Source organism: Symphalangus syndactylus, chromosome 7, assembly GCF_028878055.3.
Source record: "Symphalangus syndactylus isolate Jambi chromosome 7, NHGRI_mSymSyn1-v2.1_pri, whole genome shotgun sequence".
Classification (NCBI taxonomy): Eukaryota; Metazoa; Chordata; class Mammalia; order Primates; family Hylobatidae; genus Symphalangus; species Symphalangus syndactylus.
In genome coordinates, this window is record NC_072429.2 from 63,488,030 (window position 1) to 63,512,927 (window position 24,898).

General features: G+C 41.0%; 1 protein-coding gene and 1 pseudogene across 11 annotated transcripts in view; one reads left to right on the forward strand and one right to left on the reverse strand.

Moving 5' to 3' along the window:
- TCEA1 (transcription elongation factor A1) overlaps positions 1-24,898 on the forward strand; it is a 127,051-nt gene that overhangs the window by 22,102 nt on the left and 80,051 nt on the right. For 5 of the 11 annotated variants that reach the window (XM_055286406.2, XM_055286410.2, XM_063642816.1 and 2 more), the window contains exons 3-5: positions 15,273-15,338; positions 17,711-17,758; positions 18,736-18,806. In XM_055286406.2, the coding sequence (XP_055142381.1) occupies positions 15,273-15,338; positions 17,711-17,758; positions 18,736-18,806 (185 nt within the window). Of the gene's footprint in view, positions 1-15,272; positions 15,339-15,540; positions 15,747-17,710; positions 17,759-18,735; positions 18,807-24,898 lie in introns of all 11 variants that reach the window. The other 6 variants (XM_063642817.1, XM_063642818.1, XM_055286412.2 and 3 more) reach the window with 4 other exon arrangements.
- LOC129486983 (protein Cripto-like) lies at positions 8,645-12,271 on the reverse strand (annotated as a pseudogene).

Below are 24,898 nucleotides of genomic sequence, written 5' to 3' on the forward strand. Positions count from 1 at the left end.
CTCTTCCACGTTTTGACATTCTTTGTAACTTGTTTGTAGTGCTTAACTTTTGATCTGTATGGTGGTATGTTTATATCTTGTTTCTCCTACGGGGCTGCAGGTTCATTGGGGATACAGTCTATCTCAATCTTTATCTTTCATGCATGTAGAATTTTTTTCAAATTTCTCTCCTCAGATGCGGTGGCTCATGCCTGTAATCTCAGCACTTTGGGAGGTGGAGGCGGGTGGATCACCTGAGATCAGGAGTTCAGGACCAGCCTGGCCAACATGGCAAAACCCCGTCTCTACTAAAAATACAAAAGTTAGCCAGGTGTGGTGGCACAGCCTGTAATCCCAGCTACTTGGGAGGCTGAGGCAGGAGAATCACTTGAACCTGGGAGGCGGAGGTTGCAGTGAGCCAAGATCGCGCCATTGCACTCCAGCCTGGGCAACAAGAGCAGAAGAGCAGAACACTGTCTCAAAAAAAAAAAGGAAAGAAAGGCTGAGCGCAGTGGTGCACGCCTGTAATCCCAGCACTTTGGGAGGCCAAGGTGGGCAGATCACGAGGTCAGGAGTTTGAGACCAGCCTGACCAGCATGGTGAAACCCTGTCATGGTGGTGCGCTTGTAATCCCAGCTACTCGGGAGGCTGAGGCAGGAGAATCGCTTAAACCTGAGATGCGAAGGTTGCAGTGAAGAGATTACAGGCTGCACTCCATCCTGGGTGACAGAGCAAGACTGTGTTTCAAAATAAAATAATCTTCCAGTTTTTTTTTTTTTTTCTTCAACGTGTCTTCTGTTATTTAAAAAAGGCATTTTCTTGAGCTCTTTCATTGGACGAGAGCTGCTGGCCAAAAACTGTGTATATAGTAGGGGAAACAAGGGTCTATGTGGTTAAGACATAAACACAGTTAAGAGAAGTAGCACAAAATATAAATGAATAATATTAATAATTATAGAATTACAATTTTGAGCACAGATAGGGGCAGAACCACGAATAGTCAAAATTTACTGTGAAATATTGTTGCATTGTCTGTATATTTGGGGTTAATAATTGAGAGGCAACCCTTCAACAGCCTGTTACTCCAGACAGGGCTAGAAACTAGTGAGTACAGCAAAAGGCCTTTGAACTACAAAGCCCATACCTTAAAGCTCTTGTACTTTTCTGTGTGAACTCCAGCATTTTTCTTCTTTGGCAAATGTCTAATACATACAAAAGATCATAAGTATTCAAAAAGCCAGTGGTATAGAGTTCTTTGGTGTGGAGAAAATAGCCAATGTTTTATTCTATTAATAACAATTCTAAAATTCATGTTAAATTTAAATTTTTGGCCTGGCACAGTGGCTTACGCCTGTAATCCCAACACTTTGGGAGGCCAAGGCAGGCGGATCTCTTGAGGTCAGGAGTTTGAGACCAGTCTGGCCAACATAGTGAAACCTTGTCTCTACTAAAAATACAAAAATTAGTCGGGTATGGTGACACAGGCCTGTAGTCCCAGCTACTCGAGAGGCTGAGGCGGGAGAATCACCTTTACTCAGGAGGTGGAGGTTGCAGTGAGCCGAGATCACCCCACTGCACTCCAGCCTGGGCAACAGAGAGAGGCTCCGTCTCAAAAAACGTAATAAATAAATATATTTACATTTTTTATTCTGTTTCTGTAGTCACCATCAATTTACATATTTACTTCTCAATATACTTTGTAAGTGTGAAACATAAAGGAATAAGGCTGTCATCTGCCTTAGCCAGCCATGATATAGGTCAAGCTTTTATTATATGTAGTAATCTTTTGAGGAACATAATTGAAGCTTTATTTTATTTTGGATTCTAATAAATAGGTGGAAGATTGTTACTACTGTGTTTTGAGACAGAGTCTTGCTTTGTTGCCCAGGCTGGAGTGCAGTGGCATAGTACGCTCATGGCCCAGTACAACTCCCACCTCAGTTTCCCGAGTAGCTTGGACGACAGGCGCGTGCCACCACACTTTGCTAATTTTTGTAGAGACAGGATTTTGCTGTTGTTGCCCAGGCTGGTCTTGAACTCCTAAGGTCAAGTGATCCACCCACCTCAGCTTCCCAAAGTGGTGGGGTTACAGGTGTGAGCCACCACGCCCAGCCTGAAGATTATTTTATGTGTGATTTTTTTTAAGTGGCTGTGTATTCCCAAAGCTATAATTAGCTGAAATAATACTGTAATGTTTAAAGCTTATTTAGTTATCCCTGAGGTCATTAGCACAAATCCTGAAATAGACAATATAGTAACGATATACTTAGAAATTGAAATAGAAATAGAAAAAGCTTACAGAAAATCAGCATTGGCAATAACCATGGAAAACACTTTATAATGTGGTTATACTGTTATCTTTTGCAGAGATAACAGACAGGTTTTATATTTTATTTATTTATTTATTTATTTATTTATTTATTTCAGGGGAGACCAGGTCTCACTCTGTTGCCCAGGCTGGAGTGCAGTGATGTGATCTCCGCTTACCACACCCTCCACCTCCCAGGCTCAAGTGATCCTCCCACCTCAGTCTCCCGAGCAGCTGAGACTGCAGGAGCGCTCCCAGCTAATTTTGTATTCTCAGTAGATATGGGGGTTTCGCCACATTGCCCAGGCTGGTCTCGATCTCCTGGACTCAAATGATCCGCCCAACTCAACCTCCCAAATTGCTGGGGTCAAAGGCTTGAGCCACTGCACCCAGTCTAGTTTTTTATCTTACATGCTGCTTGGATACCTTTGTTGGTCAAGGCTCTGTGACAAAGAGTGTCTTAATTGCTTGATAATGTCTACTCTGGGCCCACGATCTAGGAATGGTAGCCCGTATGCCAGGTATTTATTATTGCTGCAAAATACTGCTTATTATACACATTAAAATCTATTTGCAAAGCTAACTATGCACGTTAAGTTTATTCCTAATGGTACTGAAATTATCAGACAGAAAACTGGCCAGGCGCGGTGGCTTACGCCTGTAATCCCAGCACTTTGGGAGGCTGATGTAGGTGGATCACTTGAGGTCAGGAGTTCAAGACCAGCCTCGCCAACATGGTGAAACCCCATCTCTATTGAAAATACAAGAAAAATTAGCCAGCCTTGGTGGTGGGCACCTGTATCCCAACTACTCAGGAGGCTAAGGCACGAGAATCGCTTGGACTCGGGAGTCAGAGGTTGCAGTGAGCCATCCCTGCACTCCAGCCTGGGCGACAGAGCAAAACTGTCTCAAAAAAAAAAAAAAAGAAGAAAACTTAGTGGCTGTTAACGCTGAAAATACGTACATTGAAATAGTATGTCAAATTCAAGTGAATAGCTTGTAATAAAGTGTTAAACATAAAAAGTAAAAAAAAAGGTGGGGGGAGTTGTTGAACATAGACTTGTATAGACCTGTAATATGTACTTGAATCAATTGATATAGCTCATAACTTACATTTCTCTTAGCAGATGGTAGAAGGTGTTTCTATCTACAGAATCTATAATCTTGTCTCAAAATGATTTCCCAAATGTTTTCAGACTTACCTCAGGGCAAACAGCTCATTTCCCTCAACTTTATCGCTCTCTTCCTGCTTATCCCAAAGTTAAGTCTAGATCAGCAATGAGCAGCATGACGGAAAAGGCCACACTCAGCCAAATCTGGTGACCCTTAGCTGAATATAGATGCGCCTTGGCTTACAATGGGGTTACATCTGGCAGAGCTGAAAAGTCGAGCAGCGTACTGATGTGTTTTGCTTTTGTGCCATTGTGAAGTTGAAAAATCTTAAGTCTAACTGTTGTAAATTGAGGACAATGTATACTTTAGTAGTTGAGTCTGGTGGGTAGAGAATTTATCAGTCGCTTTGCTTTGCAACTGTTACGCAGTTCTAAACTCAGATTGGTTTGGTGTAAGAACTTTTTTGAGTTGGATTTGCTATTTTTGAAAATTATTTTGAAAATTGTATTGGATTATGATATAATCAAGTATGCAAATCTTAAATGTTCAGCCGGGCTGGGTGCGGTGGCTCACACTTGTAATCCTGGCACTTTGGGAGGCTGAGGAGGGCGGATCACTTGAGGTCAGGAGTTCGAGACCAGCCTGGCCAACATAGCAAAACCCCATCTCTACTAAAAATACAAAAAATTAGCGGGGCGTGGTGGTGCACGCCTGTAATCCCAGCTACTCAGTAGGCTAAGGCACGAGAATTGCTTGAACCTAGGAGGTAAAGGTTGCAGTGAGCTGAGATCGTGTCACTGCACTCCAGCCTCGGTGACAGAGTAAGACTCTATCTCAAAAAAATAAAAAATAAATGTTTAGCTGGATAAATTTTTTACTTACACCCATGAAACCTTCAACCTGATGAAGACAGAGAACATTTCCAGCTCCCCAGGAGTATTTTTCATTCCCCTGGAGTTAGTACCCTCCCATCCCAGAGGCGACCATTATTCTGACTTCTATTACTATACCATAGTTTTGCCTGTTCCTGACCTTCAGATAAATGGTATTATATGTATATCTTCTGTGTCCAGCTCTTTTTAAAAGTTGGAACATACACTTTATTATTATCTCATAAATCTATTCCTTTTATTTTCAGAAGAATAAACTTTTTTATTTTTATTTATTTTTTTTTAGTAGAGACGGGGTTTCGCCATGCTGGCCAGGCTGGTCTGTATCTCCTGACCTCAAGTGATCTGTCTGTCTCGGCCTCCCAAAGTGCTGGGATTACAGGCATGAGTCACCGTGCCCAGACAACTTTTTTATTTTTTACTTTGTAACTTGTATTTAGATTCAGGAGGACATCTGTAAGGTAAACTGCATGTTTTGAGGGTTTGATGTACAGATAATTTTGTTACCCAGGTAATAAGCATAGTACCTGATAGGTCTTTTTTCTGATCCTTTCCCTCCTTCCACCCTCCACCATCAAGTAGGCCCCAGTGTCTGTTGTTCCTCTCCTAGTATCCATGTGTTCTTGTTATTTAGCTCCTACTTACAAGTGAGAACATGTGGTATTTAGTTTTCTGTTCCTGTGATGGTTTCCTTAGGATAATGGCCTCCAATTCCATCCATGTTGCTGCGAAGTACATGGTCTCGTTCTTTTTTTAATGGCTGCGTAACATTTCATGGTGTATATGTACCATATTTTCTTTATCCCGTTTGCTGCTGATGGGTATCTAGGTTGATTTAATGCTGTTGTGAATAGCAATACAATGAACATATGTATGCATGTGTCTCTATGGGAGAACTGCCGAGACCAGCTCTGTCGGGGAGACCCTAACCAAGCGGCGCTAGGGGAATTAAAGACACACACAGAAATATAGAGGTGTGAAGTGGGAAATCAGGGGTCCCACAGCCTTCAGAGCTGAGAGCCCCAAACAGAGATTTACCCACGTATTTATTAACAGCAAGCCAGTCATTAGCATTGTTTCTATAGGTATTAAATTAACTAAAAGTATCCCTTATGGGAAATGAAGGGATGGGCCGAATTAAAGGAATAAGTTGGGCTAGTTAACTGCGGCAGGAGCATGTCCTTGAGGCACAAACAAGAGCTCATGCTCTTGTTTGTGGCTTAAGAATGCCTTTAAGCGGTTTTCCGCCCTGGGCGGGCCAGGTGTTCCTTGCCCTCATTCCAGTAACCCCACAACCTTCTAGCATGAGCGTTAGGGCCATTATGAACATGTTACAGTGCTGCAGAGATTTTGTTTATGGCCAGTTTTGGGGCCAGTTTATGGCCAGATTTCAGGGGGCTTGCTCCCAACTTGTCTCCCTTCTTTGATTTGCAAAGAGATAAAAGCAGAGGCAGCTTTGTCATGGTGAGCTACTTCTCGCAGGAGTCAGGATCTGCATCTGCAGACTATACAAAGACAAATAACATAGATTAAAAACACAATCATCATTGAAATCACAGAGCTTCCAAGTGTTTTTATCCATTTTAATGGGTTACTAACTGCTAATTTGTCTGCAGCTCCTTTAAGCACTCCAGTTCCGGGCATTAAGGTAAGGTGTGCCTGGGATGCTTTAAATATTTGTTCTTTTAATTTTGCAATATCCAAAGACAAGTTTGTAGAGTGTCCTTCTAGATGCTTTTTTATTCTTTACCAAATTTTGATCTTATTAAGAGCATTTAATAGTTTCCACAAATCCTTATGTTAAGCTCCTAGAGCAGGCCATATCATTTGAGGTTGAGGTGCCATTATACTGCTGTGGTTCCAGATAATAGGAAGTCTTGCCATACTTCTTATCATTTCTACTATCTGACCGTTTTGTTCAGATCATCTGAACATAGTGTGACCGTGGCACGCAGACTGAGAGGTGCAATTCAAGCTAAACATCCCCTTAGGGGACCAATCAATAATGATTCCATAGGAATCGTTGTGCAGCACCTCTGCCTGTTCTGCAGTGCAATCTTCCTCAACAAGTATGTTCATTATTTCTGGCCGGGTCCAATCCTTCTTACAAATAGGTTTTTGAGGGTAGTATGCCTCAATAATAGGAGCACATTTATTATAGTAAATACTGAGATCAGAAAGCATGTGTAACTGTGTCAGAGTGATTACATCCAGGCATTATTGCCAGCCAAGATTGATGAATATGCCTAATAAGTATAATTGTTCTCTGTGTCAGCCCTTATTGAAGGAATACTCACGGCAGTGGTGCTAACCACTATCATAGCTAAATTACTCATTGTGGCTGGTCGTCCCACATTCCTCAGGTTTTCTTCCGCCATCTGTGACAGCTTCTTGATCTGTCCCCAGGTGGGTGGCTGTGTTCAACGGTTGTTGCTCATGACAGTTGGGATCCTCCTCAGCGTCAGTCTCGACATGTCTGTAACCGGGGGGCCCTCGGGATCCTCCCGGAGTCTCTTCCTCGGCATCTGGCTCATCTGATAAGGTTTTAGGTGTCTTGATAGTATCCAAATCGGCTGTTGATTTTTACCTGGAGAAACACAAGCATAACCTCTACCCCAAGTTATTATTTTACCTATTTCCCAACTTTTTGTAATCGGATCTCTCCACCAAATCAGTTGTTCTGCTTCTGTCTTTGCAGCTGGTTTCTGCAGATGCTGTTCAGCTGCTGATAACATCTGGCCTTTGGGCAGGCTCAAAAAATTTAAAGTTAGTAATGCTAGGTTCAGTTGCATCTGTGGGATTCCATATTCTTTGTCTCTTCCTCTCTGCTTTTGCAACTGCTGTTGTAGGGAGAGATTCATTCTTTCCACTATAGCTTGTCCTTGAGAATTCTATGGGATACCAGTAACATGTTTAATATTCCATATAGAGAAAAATGTAGCTAGAGCTTGGCTAGTATAGCCTGGGGCATTATCTGTTTTAATAGAAGTTGGAATGCCCATCACCGCAAAACACTGCAAAAGATGATGTTTAACACAGGCAGAAGACTCTCCTGATTGGCATGTAGCCCAGAGAAAGTGAGAAAAGGTGTCCACACATACATGTACATAAGCTAGACTCCCAAACGAGGGAACATGTGTGACATCCATTTGTCAGAGAATTAGGTTCCAATCCTCGAGGATCAGCTCCTCCTGTAAAAGATGAGGAATGTACCATTTGGTAAGTTGGGCATCGCTAGATAATAGCTTTAACTTCTTTCCAGGTAATGCTGTATCTGCGTTTGAGACCAGAGGCATTAACATGGGTTAAATTGTGAAAGTGTCTAGCATTAAATAATTGCATTAGCAACTAGGTGATCAGCCATTTGATTCCTTTCAAAGGTCCTGGAAAAGGTATATGAGCCCTAATGTGGGTGATGTAAAAAGAATGCATTCTACTCTTAACTGCTGTTTGCAGTTGAGTAAATAAAGTCATCAGTTGTTCATCTGTATGAAATCGTAACTGAGCATTTTCAGTTAACTGTGTGGACTGAACCACATATGAAGAACGCTTAGCAGGCTGCAGGTTGTTTACTGCAGGAATTGTAAATGTAAACCGTTCACAGTCTTGCTCAGCTAAGGGGATGGTAAAGAAACAGTCTTTTAAATCTATGACTATTAAAGGCTCTGTCGCCCAGGCTAGAGTGCAGTGGCACGATCTTGGCTCACTGCAAGCTCTGCCTCCTAGGTTCCCGCCATTCTCCTACCTCAGCCTCCCGAGTAGCTGGGACTACAGGCACCCGCCACAACACCCAGCTAATTTTTGTATTTTTAGTAGAGACGGGGTTTCACCATGTTAGCCAGGGTGGTCTTGATCTCCTGACCTCGTGATCCGCCCACCTCGGCCTCCCAAAGTGCTGGGATTACAAGCGTGAGCCACCGCACCCGGCTGCTTTCTTTCCTTTTAAAAAGACTATTTTATTTGATTTTGATCAACTCTACTCAAAACTGTATCCTAAGGTCCATATTAGGAGTAGTCTCTAATAATCTGAAGATATAATTCAATTGTTTAAAAGAACATATTAAGAAGACTTTGGTAGAATTACATGTATCAAGAAACACTGGACTTGGGCACAATGGAGATATGGCTGACTTTTGAAAAACGAAGTAGGTTTTTGGGGGAGGGCAGGGCAAAGAGGTAAGAAGTAGTTGGTACTATAAGGAAATGTTGGAGACCATTTTGGAAATGTATTCATTATTTTAAGGCAACTAACAAATGATCATCTTTCAGTTAGGACATTGTAGCAGCAGCCTTTACTGGTTATGAAATTTGCATGATATCTAAAATCATATTTCTGTAAATAGGTCAGAGTCGATTAATAGTAACTTTGTATAGAAAAGCAGATGCCAGCTAGCATAGAAGTGGCAGTGTAGATGCTGGTAGTTCTGGAGTCCTGGAAGCCATGAGATGCCATGCATCACAAGGCCATCACAGCCAGGTAGATAAATGCCTGAGGAAAGCAGCGGAGCTGGCCGTGCCAGCATTTACAAATGGAACACTTCTTGGGCAGCCAGGTGTCATGGGGCACAGACCCACAGTTCTCTTTGCACACATCGTGCTCACAGTACCGTCTGTAGAGAGGGGGCAGGCACAAAAGGACCCCAGCATGCAGGTTCCCCCATTCACACAGCAGGTTCTGTTTAGCTCCTTACTGTCCTGTATCTCCATGGGCGGCACAAGTTGGGAAGACCGAGGACGAATTGCAGGCTCCTCCTGGGGCTGAATGCTGTCATCTCTGAAGGCCAGGTCTCCCTGAGATGGACACGCAAGTTCCTGATGGCCCAACCCTTAACGACCTTTTTTGACTTTTTAATGATAGCCATTCTGCCTGCTGTGAGATGGTATTTTGTTGTGGTTTTGATTTGCATTTCTCTAATCATTAATGATCTCGAGCATTTTTTCATATGCTTGTTGTCTTTTTTTTTTTTTTTTTTTATTCAGTCTTGCTCTGTCGCCAAGCTGGAGTGCAGTGGTGCGATCTCTGCTCACTGCACCCTCCACCTGGGTTCAAGCAATTCTCCTGCCTCAGCCTCCTGAGTAGCTGGGACTACAGGCATGCACCACTATGCTCGGCTAATTTTTTGTATTTTTAGTAGAGATGGGGTTTCACTATGTTGGCCAGGTTGGTCTCGAACTCCTGACCTCAAGTGATCCACCCGTCTCAGCTACCCAAAGTGCTGGGATTACAGGCGTGAGCCACAACCACGCCCAGCCTGTCTTTTGTGCCTGTTCATGTTTTTTGTCCACTTTTCAATGGGGTTATTTGATTTTTTTTTTTTTTTTAACAGTAAAGTGGAAGCAAGTTTATTGAGAAAGTAAAGGAATAAAAGAATGGCTACACCACAGAACAGCTAGGTTGTTTGTTTTTTACTTGTAAGTTTAAGTTCCTTATAGATTCTGGATATTAGACCTTTGTTGGATGCATAGTTTGCATATGTTTTCTTCCATCTGCAGGATGTTTGTTTACTCTCTGTTGATAGTTTCTTTTGCTGTGCAGTAGCTCCTTAGTTTAATTAGATCTCATTTGTCAATTTTTGTTTTTGTTGCATTTGCTTTGGCGTCTTCATCATGAAATCTTAGACAAGTCCTATGTCTAAAATGGTATTTCCTAGGTTGTCTTTCGGGTTTTTATAGTTAGAGGTTTTACATTTAAGTTTTGAATCTATCTTGAGTTGATTTTTGTATATGGTGTAAGGTGGGGATCCAGTTTCTATCATCTGCATATGGTCACCCAGTTATCCTGGCACTTTTTATTGACTGGGGAGTCCTTTTTCCCATTGCTTGTTTTTGTCAGCTTTGTTGAGTATCAAATAGTTGTAGGTGCGTGACCTTATTTCTGTGCTGTCTATTCTGTTTCATTGGTCTATGTGTCTGTTTTTGTACCAGTACCATGATGTTTTGGTTATTGTACCTCTGTAGTATAGTTTGAAGTCCGGTAACATGATGCCTCCAGCTTTGTTCTTTTTGCTTAGGATTGCCTTGTCTGTTTGGGCTCTTTTTTTGGTTCCATGTGAATTTTAAAACATTTTTTCCTAATTCCGTGAAGAATGTCATTGGTAGTTTGATAGGAATAGCATTGAATCTGTAAATTGCTTTGGGCAGTATGGCCATTTAACAATATTGATTCTTCCTGTCCATGTGCATGGAATGCATTTCCACTTGTTTGCGTCATCTCTGATTTCTTTGAGCAGCGTTTTGTAATTCTTGTAGAGATCTTTCACCTCCCTGGTTAGCTGTATTCCAAGATATTTTATTCTTTTTGTGGCAATTGTAACTCACACTTTTAAAATAAAATGTGTGCTTTTTGTACAAAAAAATCTCATATTGCTCTCATGGAGCTTCCTTGGTTCATCTTTTACTGCGTGTGTTCCATTGTGTGTGCACTCAGTCCTATGTGTGCTTGTCCACGCCCCCACCCTGTATATATATGTATGTATATATAGATGAGTCTTTTTTTAACTCTTGAGATAAACCTGCAAACATGATTCCCCATTACCTCTAAATACTCTCATGTGTATTTCCCATGCACAAGGATACCTGTACATAAGCAACATACAACACTCCAAATCAGGAGATGAGCATTGATTAAACACTATATCCAGTCCACAGACTCCATTGAAGTTTTGCCAGCTTTCTCAACTGTGTCCGTTTCCTTCCTGGCCTGAGATCCTTTCCAGGAGTATGTGTTCATTTGAGCTGTCATGTCTTGAATCTGAAGCTGTTTTATCAGTTCTTCTTTCATTTCCTTTACAGTTTTAAAGCATACAGCCACAGCCTTCAGTTCTGCATATTCTGTAGAATGACTCTTCAACTTGAGTCTAATGGTTCCTCATGACTGGGTCCAGTCATGCATTCTTTGTCTTTATTTTTGGTACCAGTTTTATTGACATATAATTCATATACCACACAATTCACTCGTTTAAAGTGTGTAATTCGATGGTTTTAGATGTATTCACCGTAAGTTATGCAACCATCACCACAGTCAATTTTAGAACATTTTCATTGCCTCAAAAAGAAACCCTGTACTCTTTCATTTGTGTTCTATTGTAACTGGCTTCTTTCACTTAACATTGTTTTCAAGGCTCATCCATGCTATAGCATGTCAGTACTTCCTTCTCATTGTTGAATCGTACTTACTCCGTTGTATGGCTATGCCTCATTTTATTTTATTTTATTTTTTTCTTTATTTGAGATGGAGTCTCGCTCTGTCGCCCAGGCTGGAGTGCAGTGGTGCTTTCTCAGCTCACTGCAACCTCCTCCTCCCGGGTTTGAGTGATTCTTCTACCTCAGTCTCCCAAGTCGCTGGTACTACAGGCATGCACCACCAAGCCTGGCTAATTTTTGTATTTTTGGTAGAGAGAGGTTTCATCATGTTGACCAGGCTGGTCTCGAACCCCTGACCTCAGGTGATCTGCCAGCCTTGGCCTCCCCAAAGTGCTGGGATTACCACATGAGCCACCACGCCCAGCCTCATTTTGTTTATTCATCTGTCATTTGATGGACATTTGGGTTGTTTGCACCTTGGAGTTGAGTAATACTGCTAAAAAAGAACATTTGTGTACAAGTTTTTTGTTGTGTTTTTGTTTCTGTTTATGTTTTGAGACGGAGTGGAGTTTCACTCTTGTTGCCCAGGCTGGAGTGCGGTGGCACGATCTTGGCTCACTGCAACTTCCGCCTCCCGGGTTCCAGCACTTCTCCTGCCTCAGCCTCCCGAGTAGCTAGGTTTACAGGCATGAGCCACCACATCTGTACTGGACATATTTTTTCACTATTCTTCGGTATAGACCTAGGAATAGAATTGCTGGATATGGTAACTTCATATTTATCCTTTTGAGAACCTAAAGGTTTTCTAAAGTCGCCACACCATTTACATTTCTACCAACAGTGTATGAGGGTTCTGATTTCTCACCATACCGTTTAACACTTGGCTATTATTTGTCATTTTTACGATAGCCATTCCGCTGGGTATGAAGTGGTATCTCACAGTGGTTTTGGTTTGCATTTTCTAATCACTAATGATGTTGAGCATCTTTTCATGGTGTGTTAACCATTCATTTGTCTTTGGAGAAATGTCTATTCAAGTCTTTTGCCTATCTTTTATTGAGATGTCTTTTTTGTTTAATTTGAGGTAAAATTCACATGACATAAAACTAACCCTTTTAATGTGAACAATTCATGACATTTAGTATATTCCTTTTTTTTTTTTTTAATGAGACAGAGTCTCACTCTGTCGCCCGGGCTGGAGTGCAGTGTCACAATCTCAGCTCATTGCAACCTCTGCCTCCCGGGTTCAAGTAATTCTCCGGCCTCATCTTCTGAGTAGCTGGGACTACAGGTGCTCACCACGCCCAGCTAATTTTCGTTGGTTTAGTAGAGACGGGGTTTCACCACGTTGGCCAAGCAGGTCTTGAACTCCTGGGGACTCAAGGAATCTGCCCGCCTTGGCCTCCCAAAGTGCTGGGATTACAGGCATGAGCCACCATGCCTGGCCAAAGTTTTTTTAAAAGTATTTTTTCTTTTCCTTTTACTTTTAGTTGATACATAATTGTTCTTATTTATGGGATACTGAGTGATATATTTTGATACATGTATACAACATGTAAGGATCAAATCAGGGTAATTAGCATATCCATCACCTCAAACATTTATCGTTTCTTTGCATTGTGAACATTCAACATCCTTTCTTCTAGCATTTTGAAAATATACACTGAATTGTAGTTAACCATATTCACTCCACAGTGCTACAGAACACCAGAATTTATTCCTCTCATCATTATATTGATAGCCATCCTAGTGAGTATGAAGTGATGTATCATTGTGCTTTGATTTATGTTTCCTTAATGACTAATGATGTTCAGCATCTTTTCCTGTGCTTTTTGGCCATTTGTATATCTTCTTTGGACAAACATCTCTTCAATTCTTTTGCATATTTTTTAATTGGGTTGTCTTTTTGTTTGTGAGTTGCAAGTTTTTTTTATTATGGATACTAGACACTTAATTAGATGTGATTTGCAAACATTTTTCCCATTATGTAAGTTGTCTTTTCATTTTCTTCATAGTGTCCTTTGAAACACAACGGTTAATTTTGATGATTTCTAATTTATCTATTTTTTGTGTGTGTGCTTTTGATGTTATATCTAAGAAATTGCCAGATCTGAGGTCACAAAGATGTATGTATGTTTTCTTCTAGCTTTATAGTTTTATCTCTTACATTTAGGTCTTTGGTCAGTGTTTACATATGGTATGAGGTAGCAGTTCAACTTCTTTGTATTACATGTGGATATCCACTTGTCCCAGCTACTTTTGTTAAAAAGACTATTCCTTCCCTGTTGATTTGTTTCAGAAATAAGTTGACTGTAAATGTGAGGTTTTATTTCTGGATTTTCGGTTGATTTATATGTCTGTCTGTACTCTAGTACTAGTCTTTCTGAATGTTACTTGGTAGGAATTTTTGAGATTAAGAAGTGCGAGTCCTCTAATTTTGTTCTTTTTCAAGATTTTTGTTGTTGTTGTTATTCTGGGTCTCTTGAGTTTCCATACAGATTTTAGATTGAGTTCTAATATGTGCAAAGTCAGGTGGTATTCTGATAAAGATTGCATTGACTCCATAGATCAATTTGAGAGTACTGCCGTCTTTAAAATATTATATCTCACAGTCCATGAAAGTGGGATATCCTTCCATTTATATAGATTTTCTTTAATTTCTTAATATGTTTTATAGTTTTCAGAAAAAAGTCTTTAACATAGCTATTTACACATATACACATGTGCATACACACAAAACTCCTATACAATATCCTGGTTATAGTTAATGTTATGTAAGTATTGCAGTTAATACTGTTGTTACTAATCTATTTATGTCTTTAACACTTTAGGGGAGGTGGGTTGAAACAGAAAAATAGTTAATAGAAAAGTATTTAACGGGGCTGGGCACGGTGGCTCACGCCTGTAATCCCAGCACTTTGGGAGGCTGAGGCAGGGGGATCACAAGGTCAGGAGATCAAGACCATCCTGGCTAACACAGTGAAACCCCGTCTCTACTAAAAATACAAAAAAAAATTTAGCCAGGCGTGTTGGTGGGCACCTACTCGGGAGGCTGAGGCAGGAGAATAGTGTGAGCTCAGGAGGCGGAGCTTGCAGTGAGCCGAGATCGAGCCACTGCACTCCAGCCTGGGCAACAGAGCAGGACTCTGTCTCAAAAAAAAAAAAAAAAAAATTAACATTTATCTAGACTGTTTGATATAAGAAAGGGTGAAATTACTTGTACTTTATTCTTTAGTAGAGATAATATGTAAAAAGCATCAAGTATATGGCCAAATGTAAATAAGCAGGAAACTATATGTATAATATGATCCCTGTTTTGTGAAATGTGCATCTATTCTTTAATTGACATGCATGGGAAAAATCAGAAGGAAATGCATCAGAAAATTAACTGTTTATTCCTGGCTAGAAGGATTTGATTATTTATAGTTTTTCAATTTTTCTATATTCTGCTTTGAACATGTATCTATGTGAACATGTACACATGAAGAAATAATATTAAAGTTGCTGGATTAAAAAAAATTTTTTTTTCTTAAGTTTTCTGTAGAATGGGTCTTACTATATTGTTTAGGCTGGTCTTAAACTCCTGGTCTCAAGCTGTCCTCCTACCTCAGCCTCTCAAAGTGCTGGGATTATAGACATGAGCCACCATGCTCAGCGAAAGTTGCCGTTTTTATTTTTGTTTACTTACCTATTTATTTATTTTGAGATGGAGTACTCCACTGTACTCCAGCCTGGGCGACAGAGCGAGATGCCATCTCAGAAAAACAAACAAACAAACAAAAACATATTTTCAGGATTTAACATTTATCTTCACAATTTTTTAAAGTTACTCTTTTGCTACTAACTTACTGGGATTTAAAACAGTGTCTAATAGCATTATTCAATGATTTTTCCACCAGGCACGGATGGGCAGAAGCCTTTGCAGGTATCAGAAGTTCACATATCAAATATATCTGCCCGCATGCGTGAGTATTTCTGATCTTCAGGCTTGTGATTCAGAGTCTGGAGAGGAGCAATTGTGATTGCTTTACCCTTCCAGAAAAGTATTTGAATACAGTTAATTTTTACTTTCTAAATATTGTTTAAAAATAAAGATTAGTAGAATTCCTTAAAACTAAAATGGTTTCTTAGTTAAATTGATTTTTTCTCTTTTTCTCTTTCGTTAAGCAATTTAAAATATTGCTGTCTTGGAGGTCAGCTGAACTTAAGACCAGAAAAATTATTTTATTTATTTATTTATTTATTTTTGAGACGGAGTCTTACTCTGCCACCCAGGCTGGAGTGCAGTGGCGTGATCTCAGCTCACTGCAACCTCCACCTCCTGGGTTCAAGCGATTCTCCTGCCTCAGCCTCCAGAGTAGCTGGGATTACAGGTACGTGCCACCACGCCCAGATAATTTTTGTATGTTTAGTAGAGACAGGGTTTCACCATGTTGGCCAGGCTAGTCTCAAATGCCTGACCTCAAGTGATCAACCTGCCTTGGCCTCCCAGAAAAATTATCTTAGATATACAAATATCTATAAAGTTCTAGGATATCCCTAGGGTATCTCTGAAGGGGATTTACCTGTTAGATTTGTGAGAAATCTTTATTGTGTTGAAAACACTCTTTAATTTTATCGTTTGGGGCAATGTTGATGTACTGTGCAAAGAGCAAAGACTTTGGAATATGATAGGTCTTGTTTTGAATTCTGGCTCTGAAAGTTTTGAGCAAACTTAGAAGATCAATAAGATTGGCACGTTAGGTCTAGCTTGTCCAACCTGTGGCCCAGGTCAGTTTGAATGCAGCCCAATACAAATTAGTAAACTTTCTTAAAACATTATGAGATTTTTTTTTTGCAATTTTTAAACATTATTTTATTTTATTTTATTTTTTACCTCATCAGCTATTGTTAGTGTTAATGTATCTTTATGTGTGGCCCAAGGCTATTCTTCCAGTGTAGCCCAGGGAAACCAAATGATTGGACACCCTTGATTTAGGTCAAAAGGTTGCTGAGAAGCAATAACCATGGAGAAGACAAGAAGGGATTGGACATACTCATATCAGTTAGTAATTCATCCCCAGAAGTGGTAGTAGCAGTAGAGTTGGGACGGATACATAAACATGAAAGAAGGAATGGGAAGAAGAACAACAGCTGAGAAGATTGGATAAGAAAACATTTCTTCCTCTTTTTATCCTGAAATACAGTCTGTCTTAGCTCTGTAGGCTACAGTGAATACTGTGGCTAGGGTTGCTATGTCCTCTATCATTCTGCTCAAGCAAGAGACAGGATTATTTTTATTCTTTTTCTTTTTTTTTTTTTTTTTGAGATGGAGTCTGTCTCTGTTGCCCAAGATGGAGTGCAGTGGCATAATTCCGGTTCACTGCAACCTCTGCCTCCTGGGTTCATGCGGTTCTCCTGCCTCAGTCTCCCAAGTAGCTGGAATTACAGGCGCCTGCCACCGTGCCCAGCTAATTTTTTGTATTTTTAATAGAGACAGGGTTTCACCATGTTGGCCGGGCTGGTCTCAAACTCCTGATCTCAGGTGATCCGCCCGCCTCGGCCTCCCAAAGTGCTGGGATTACAGGCGTGACCCACCCTGCCCGGCCCAGAATTCTTAATTACCTTGGAATGGTTATTGATATATGCCCCAAGTTGAACAGCTTTAAAAGGCCGTTGCCCAACGTAGGGAAGTTTGTATTCTCAAAGAAATTTTGATACAGTTTGTAACCTCTAAGGTGGACTTACTTCATGAATCAGGAGGAAAGTGGTGAGATGTAGTTAGAGTGTGCTTACTTTTCTTTCCTTTGGATGGAGCTGAATTCAGATTATCTAGCATATTTTTAATCACAGACTTGAATTGGGTATAATGGACACTTAGGCAAATTTTGGATTTCCCTTATTTATTTAGAGGTCTCTTAAGCAAGTACATAGCTAAGAACTAGAAAATTAGGAAAAGTGTAATCTGAGCATATGAGAATTGTATCAGTGTAATAAATCGCTCATTGTCCTTAGCCCCATACCAGAATCTCATATTTTATACATTTCCAACTGTCTTGGTTTCTGGTTTCTCTTCTCCTGTCTGAGAAGTCAAAAGTCGTAAGTAAGGGTGTTGAGAAGGGAAAATGTATCTGTCAAGCTTTGTCCTTTGTTGCTGTTGCTCTGTCTTCAGAACGCGTTTGGAGGAGCATGGAAAGCAGAGTTGTACAGGTGTGGATGAAATAAAACAGTTCGTATGTTAAAACTGTAGCATACAGTTTTATGTAGGTCTCAAGCAATTATCTGGTTTTGATTAATGGAATTTACCAGTTTTTATGCTTTGTTATTCTGATTTTGTTGTTTTTTCTTTTCCATGTAGGCCTGTTAGGCCTGTTACATTAAATATGAACATGGCTATGCCTTCATGGTAAGTAAGAATTTACTTATTCAATAAGAACATTATATTACTTATTTAATGTTTTCAGAGATGCTTTTGTGTACAGCAGTTTTTATTTAGCTGTTTTTTAAATTGCAAAGTTGCATAGTTAACCTTTATTTACATTTTTATACTCTAGATTTAGGGGTAAACTTAAGGAGCTGTACATACAGTTGGAGGAAATAGGAGACAGTGTTTGAATAAAAATCATGTGGGAGAATATCTTCTGCTGCTTGATAAACCTTTGTTGGTTTTAGTAACCCAACATTCGAATGACCCCTATTAAACCACAGCCTGTTCACCTTTCCAATTTCTTGCCTGTCTGGGTTGTTTTTAAGGAAACCGCTTCGCTTCCAGCCCTCTGAAGATATCCTCACATTCCCTCTGCACTTTACTGTCAGAAAGTAGGGTCAGTTTTTTGTTCCTACATGCTACTTCCAGACTATGATTTTTCCTAACTGTTCTCTGAGACTCCTAACATCAGATCTGTTAAAAAACGATGACTTTAGCCAGGCATGGTGGCTCATACCTATAATCCCAGCACTTTGGGAGGCAGAGGCAGGCTGATCAGCTGAGGTCAGGAGTTCAAGACCAGCCTGGCCAACACAGCAAAATCCCGTGTCTACTAAAAATACAAAAATTAGCCGGGTGTGGTGACATGCGCCTGTAGTACCAGCTACTCAGGAGGCTGACACAGGAGAATCGCTTGAACCTGGGAGGGGGAGGCTGCAGTGAGCAGAGATCATGCCACTGCACTTCAGCCTGAGCAACAGAGTGAGACTTCGTCTCAATAAATAAATAAATAAATAAATAAATTTCAAAAAATAAATAAATAAGTAAAATAAAATAAATATTTCTGGTTAGCCTTTTAATCCAAGCTACCATGAATGTAGTAAAATATACTTGCTACAATAATAGATTTTTCTTAGAATAAAATGGTTCTTTTAAGATTTTGCCTTATTTTACAGGTTTGATATTATTGGGCTTTCACCAGATTCACAGGAAGATGAATCTGGGATTAAACAGGCAGCAGAAAATAGTAAGTACAGAAAATGTTTATAAAGCCAAAAGTGTTCCTAAATGTTTTTAGTAGATTCAGTAATCATATCGGTACTGGTTAAAAATTACACATTTGGGCCGGGTACGGTGGCTCACGCCTGCAATCCCAGTACTTTGGGAGGTAGAGGCATATGGATCACCTGAAGGTCAGGAGTTCGAGACCAGCTTGGCCAGCATGGTGAAACCCCATCTCTACTAAAAATACAAAAAATTAGCTGGGCATGGTGGTGGGCGCCTGTAATCCCAGCCCCTTGAGAGGATGAGGCAGGATAGTTGCTTGAACCTGGGAGGTGGAGGTTGCAGTGAGCTGAGATCGCCCCACTGCGCTCCAGCCTGGGCAACAAGAGCGAAACTTCGTCTCAGAAAAACAAAAACAAACAAAAAACACATTTATCTAATCTCAGGAGGTACGGCTGTTTCCTTCCTTTTACCCCCTGTCCCCCAGAGAGGGTCTTGCTGTGTCACCCAGCCTGGAGTGCAGTGGTGTGATCAAAGCTCACTGCAGCCTTGACCTTCTGAACTCAAGCGACCCTTCCACCTCATCCTCCTGAGTAGGCTGGGACCACAGAGGCGCACACCACCATGCCTGGCCAGGTTTTAATTTTTTTTTTTGTAGACACAGGGTCTCCCTATGTTGCCCAGGCTTGTTTTCCTTTCTGGTCACTCTGTTACTTGTTTGCCACAGTGTCCACATGAACTCACTTGAGTATAGGCAATGGAGATGAGGTGGATGGGGACAAATGGCATTTATCAAGCTTTAACTCTGTCAGACATATAATAATTTTTCTTTGATTTACATAGGAAAATGGAGAAAACAGCAGAATGTTTAATAGTTTTGGCCGGCCGGGCGTGGTGGCTCACGCCTTTAATCCCAGCACTTTGGGAAGCCAAGGTGGGCAGATCATATGAGGTCAGGAGTTTGAGACCAGCCTGGCTAACCTAGTGAAACCCCGTTTCTACTAAAAATTAAAAAATTAGCTGGGCGTGATGGCGCACACCTGTAATTCCAGCTACTTGGGAGCTGAGGCAGGAGAATCGCTTGAACCCAGGAGGCAGAGGTTTCAATGAGCCGAGATTGCGCCATTGCACTCCGGCTTGGGCAACAAGAATGAAACTCCGTCTCAAAAAAAAAAAATAGTTTTGGCCAGTTATCTTCATTAAAGAGACTTGGAATAACAGTGAAAATAATAATATAATGAGTATAATGATAAGAAACAGTGAAAATGTAGCCGAGTGTGGTGGCTCACGCCTGTAACCCCAGCACTTGAGAGGCCGAGGCAGGCAGATCACCTGAGGTCAGGAGTTCGAGACCAGCCTGGCCAACATGGTGAAACCCCGTCTCTACTAAAAATACAAAGAAATTAGCCACGCGTGGTGGCGGGCGCCTATAATCCCAGTTACTCGAGAGGCTGAGGCAGGAGAATCGCTTGAACCCAGTAGGCGGAGGTTGCAGTGAGCTGAGGTTGTGCCATTGCACTCCAGCCTGGGTGACAGAGGGAGACTGTCTCAAAAAAAAAAAAAAAAAAAAAAAAAAAAAAAAAAAAAAAAAAAAAAGAAAAAAATTGTTAATTTTAGTGCAGTAATAATAACAGGTGCCACTGATTGAGCACATAACTGTTTACAAGCTAGGCGTTTCTTACGGAGCACCTCATTTGACACCCCTGTGAAGTATTAGCTCTGCTTTACAAAACTTCGAAAGCCTGGTCTCTGGTTAGGAGTCCATCTCCTTTATGATTATGATAATTCTATTTGTTTGGAGGGGGAAACAGAATACTAACTTACTGGGACATGTCTATTTTTAACAAATGCACAGGAGGCCGGGCGCGGTGGCTCACGCCTGTAATCCCAGCACTTTGGGAGGCAGAGGCGGGTGGATCGCCTGAGGTCGGGAGTTCTAGATGAGCCTGACCAACATGGAGAAACCCCGTCTCTATTATAAATACAAAATTAGCTGGGCGTGGTGGCGCCTGCCTGTAATCCCAGCTACTTGGGAGGCTGAGCCAGGAGAATTGTTTGAACCTGGGAGGCAGAGGCTACAGTGAGCTGAGATCCCACTGTTGCACTCCAGCATGGGCAACAAGAGTGAAACTCCGTCTCAAAAAAAAAAAACAAAAAAAAAAGAAATGCACAGAAATGTGCTTTTCTTTTACACGTATGTACTGACACATTGACAAGTATAATATTGTGAGGACTGGGATTGCCTTCAGGAAAATCTGGTTGGTGACTCCTAAGTGTGGGTGGGTGTAGGTGGATGTTGGCAGCAATGGCAAGGCAGGCTGGCTGTGAATTGTTTTGCTTTTTTGGTAATTTTTTATTTACATAGTTACTTAGAGACTGTCGCCCAGGTTAGAGTACGGTTGGTAATCATATCTCACTGCAGCCTCAAATTCCTGGTCTCCAGCAACTCTCCTGCCTCAGCTTCTGAGTAGCTGGGACTACAGGCATGTGCCACCATACCTGGCTAATTTTTAAACTGTTTTGCAGAGATGAATTCTCAATATGTTGTCCAGGCTGGTGGGAAACTCCTGCCCTCAGGTGATCCTCCCCAAAAATCCTGGGATTACAGGCACGAACCACTGGGTGCAGCCCTTTTGTTTTAAAAGAACTCTTTAAGGTCTTTAAAACAGGGAAAATACATTCAAAAGATGTGAGATATTTGAGAATGTCAAACCAACAACACTGACTTATGGGATCATCAAAAAGTAGATTAAAGTTTTGTCTGAAAATAATAGATGACAAAAGTATGAGGGTAAGTGTTAGATGCTATGGAAAACAGGGAGGGCCTGGGCCCTGTGAAGAAGATATGTGGGCCTCATGAGTTCCAGAATGAAAGATTCTGTCCTAACAATAGAGTTGGCCTACGAAATACTTGTTACTTCTTTCCTCTCTGAAGTGATGACTTACTGGAGAAAATTAGAATCAGACTCAGCCAGGAAAGAAAAAACAAAAGAGAATGTGCTACTGAACAAAGAAGACAGTGCTCAGGTTACATAGTTGGGGTACATAGTGCCCTTACCCTTAGGTGAAAGGTGATTGAGGCCAAGGGATGTTGCTCATACCTGTAATCCTAGCACTTTGAGAGGCTGAGGCAGGAGGATCACTTGAGCCCAGGGGTAAGAGTCTCTACAAAAAATAAACAAAATTAGCTGGGCGTGGTGGCGCATGTCTGTGGCCCCCCAGCTGCTTGAGAATCTGAGGTGGGAGGATTGCTTGAGCCTGGGAGGTCAGCAACAGAGTGAGACCCTGTTTTGAGAGAGAGAGACAGAGACACAGAGAGAGAGTGAGAGTGAGCGAAAGAGATTGATTCTGTTTTTTTTGTTTGTTTGTTTTTGAGATGGAGTCTTGCTCTCTTGCTCAGGCTGGAGTGCAGTGGCGCGATCTCAGCTCACTGCAGCCTCCACCTCCCGGGTTCAAGTGATTCTCTTGTCTCAGCCTCCCAGGTAGCTAGGACTACAGGCCTGTGCCACCATGCCCGACTACATTTTGTATTTTTAGTACAGACAGTGTTTCACCGTGTTAGTCAGGCTGGTCTCAAACTCCTGGCCTCAAGTTGATCTGCCGGCCTCAGCCTTCCAAAGTGCTGGGATTACAGGCGTGAGCCACTGTGCGTGGCCAATTCTGTGATTTTTTAAAAACAATAGAATGAATGGTTTTAAACACTTAACTACGTACAATTTTAAAATGACAACTTTTAGGTACAAATGCCTATGGTTCATTAAAGAGAGAAACGTGGAATATATATGAGCAGAATTAACTATTAATTTTTTTAAAATCCATCTCTTGATGAAACAACTGTTAACAAAATATTTAATGGGAAATTATTGAAGTTTTAATTAAAATTTTTTTATTTTCAATTTTTGTGAGTACATAGTAGGTGTACATATTTATGTGTACGTGAGATGTTTTGATACAGGGATGCAATGTGAAATAAGCACATCATGGAGAATGGGGTGTCCATCCCCTCAAGCATTTATCCTTTGAGTTACAAAGAATCCATTTACACTCTTGTAAGTTATTTTAAAATCTACACTAAGTTACTATTGACTATAGTCACCCTATTGTGCTGTCAAATAGTAGGTCTTATTCTATTTTTTTTGTACCCATTAACTAGCTGCACCTCACCTCCAGCCCCCCACTACCCTTCTAGCCTCTGATAACCATACTTCTATTACTGTCTTGTGTCTGTGAGTTCAGTTAGTTTTAGATCCCACAAAAAAGTGAGAACATGCAATGTTTGTCTTTCTGTGTCTGGCTTATTTCACTTAACATAATGATCTCCAGTTCCACCTGTGTTGTTGCAAATGACTGGATCTCATTCTTTTTTTATAGCTGAATAGTACTTCATTGTGTATATGTACCACATTTTCTTCATCCAGTCATCTGTTGATGGACACATAGGTTACTTCCAAATCTTGGCTATTGGGAACAGTGCTACAACAAACATGGGAGTACAGATACCTCTTCAATATACTGATTTCCTTTCTTTTGGGTATATATCCCAAAAGATATATACCCAAATATAGTTAAAAGAAAGATACTTTCTTTTGAGTATATATCCAGTGGGATTGCTGGATCATATGGTAGCTCAATTTTTAGTTTTTTGAGGAACCTCCAAACTGTTCTCCATAGTAGTTGTAATAATTTACATTCCCACCAACAGTGTATGAGGGTTCTCTTTTCTCCACATCCTCACCAGCATTTGCTATTAACTGTCTTTTGAATAAAAACCATTTCAACCGGGGTGAGATGATATTTCACTGTAGTTTCGATTTGTATTTTGCTGGCAATCACTGATGTTGGGCACCTTTTCATATGCCTGTTTGCCATTTTTATGTCATCTTTTCAGAAATGTACATTCAGATCTTTGACCCGTTTTTGTTGTTGTTGTTTGTTTGTTTTGAGACAGAGTCTTGCTCTTTCACCAGGCTGGGGTGCAGTGGCGCAATCTTGGCTCACTGCAACCTCAGTCTCCCGAGTTCAAGTGACTCTCCTGCCTCAGCGTCCCGAGTAGCTGTGACTACAGGCGTGCACCACCATGACCAGCTAATTTTTCAATCTTTAGTAGAGACGGGGTTTCACCATGTTGGGCAGGATGGTCTCGATCGCTTGACCTCGTAACCCACCCTCCTTGGCCTCCCAAAGTGCTGGGATTGCAGGCATGAGCCACCGTGCCCGGCCTGGCCCATTTTTTGATCAGATTATTATTTTTTTTCCTATAGAGTTGTTAAAGCTCCTTACATATTCTGGTTATTAATCCCTTGTCAGACAGGTAGTTTCCAAATATTTTCTTCCATTCTATGGGTTGTCTTCTCACTTTGTTGATTGTATCCTTTGCTGTGCAGAAGCTTTTTAACTTGATGTGATCCCATTTGTCTATTTTTTGCTTTGGTTGATATGCTTGTGGGGTATTTCTCAAGACATTTTTACCCAGACCAATGTCCTGGAGATTTTCCCCAATTGTTTCTCGTAGTAGTTTCATAGTTTGAGATCTTAGATTTAAGTGTTTATTGTGATTTGATTTTTGTATACAGCAAGAGATAGGGTCTAATTTTATTCTTCTGCATATGGATATCCAGTTTTCCCAGTACCATTTTTATTGAAGGACTGTCTTTTCCCCAGTATATGTTCTTGACACTTTTGTCGAAAATGAATTCACTGTAGGTGTGTGGATTTCTGGGTTCTCTATTCTGTTCCTTTAGTCTATGTGTCTGTTTTTATGCCAGTACCATGCAGTTTTGGTTACTATAGCTCTGTAGTATAATTTGAAGTAAAGTAATGTGATTCCTCTAGTTTTATTCTTTTCGCTTAGGATAGCTTTGGCTACTCTGAGTCTGTCGTGATTCCATATAAATTTTAGGGGGCCAGTCACAGTGGCTCACGCCTGTAATCCCAGCACTTTGGGAGGCCAAGGCGGGCGGATCACGAGTTCAGGAGATCGAGACCATCCTGGCTAACATGGTGAAACCCCATCTCTACTAAAAATACAAAAAATTAGCCGGGCGTGGTGGCGGGCACCTGTAGTCCCAGCTACTTGGGAGGCTGAGGCAGGAGAATGGCATGAATCCGGTAGGT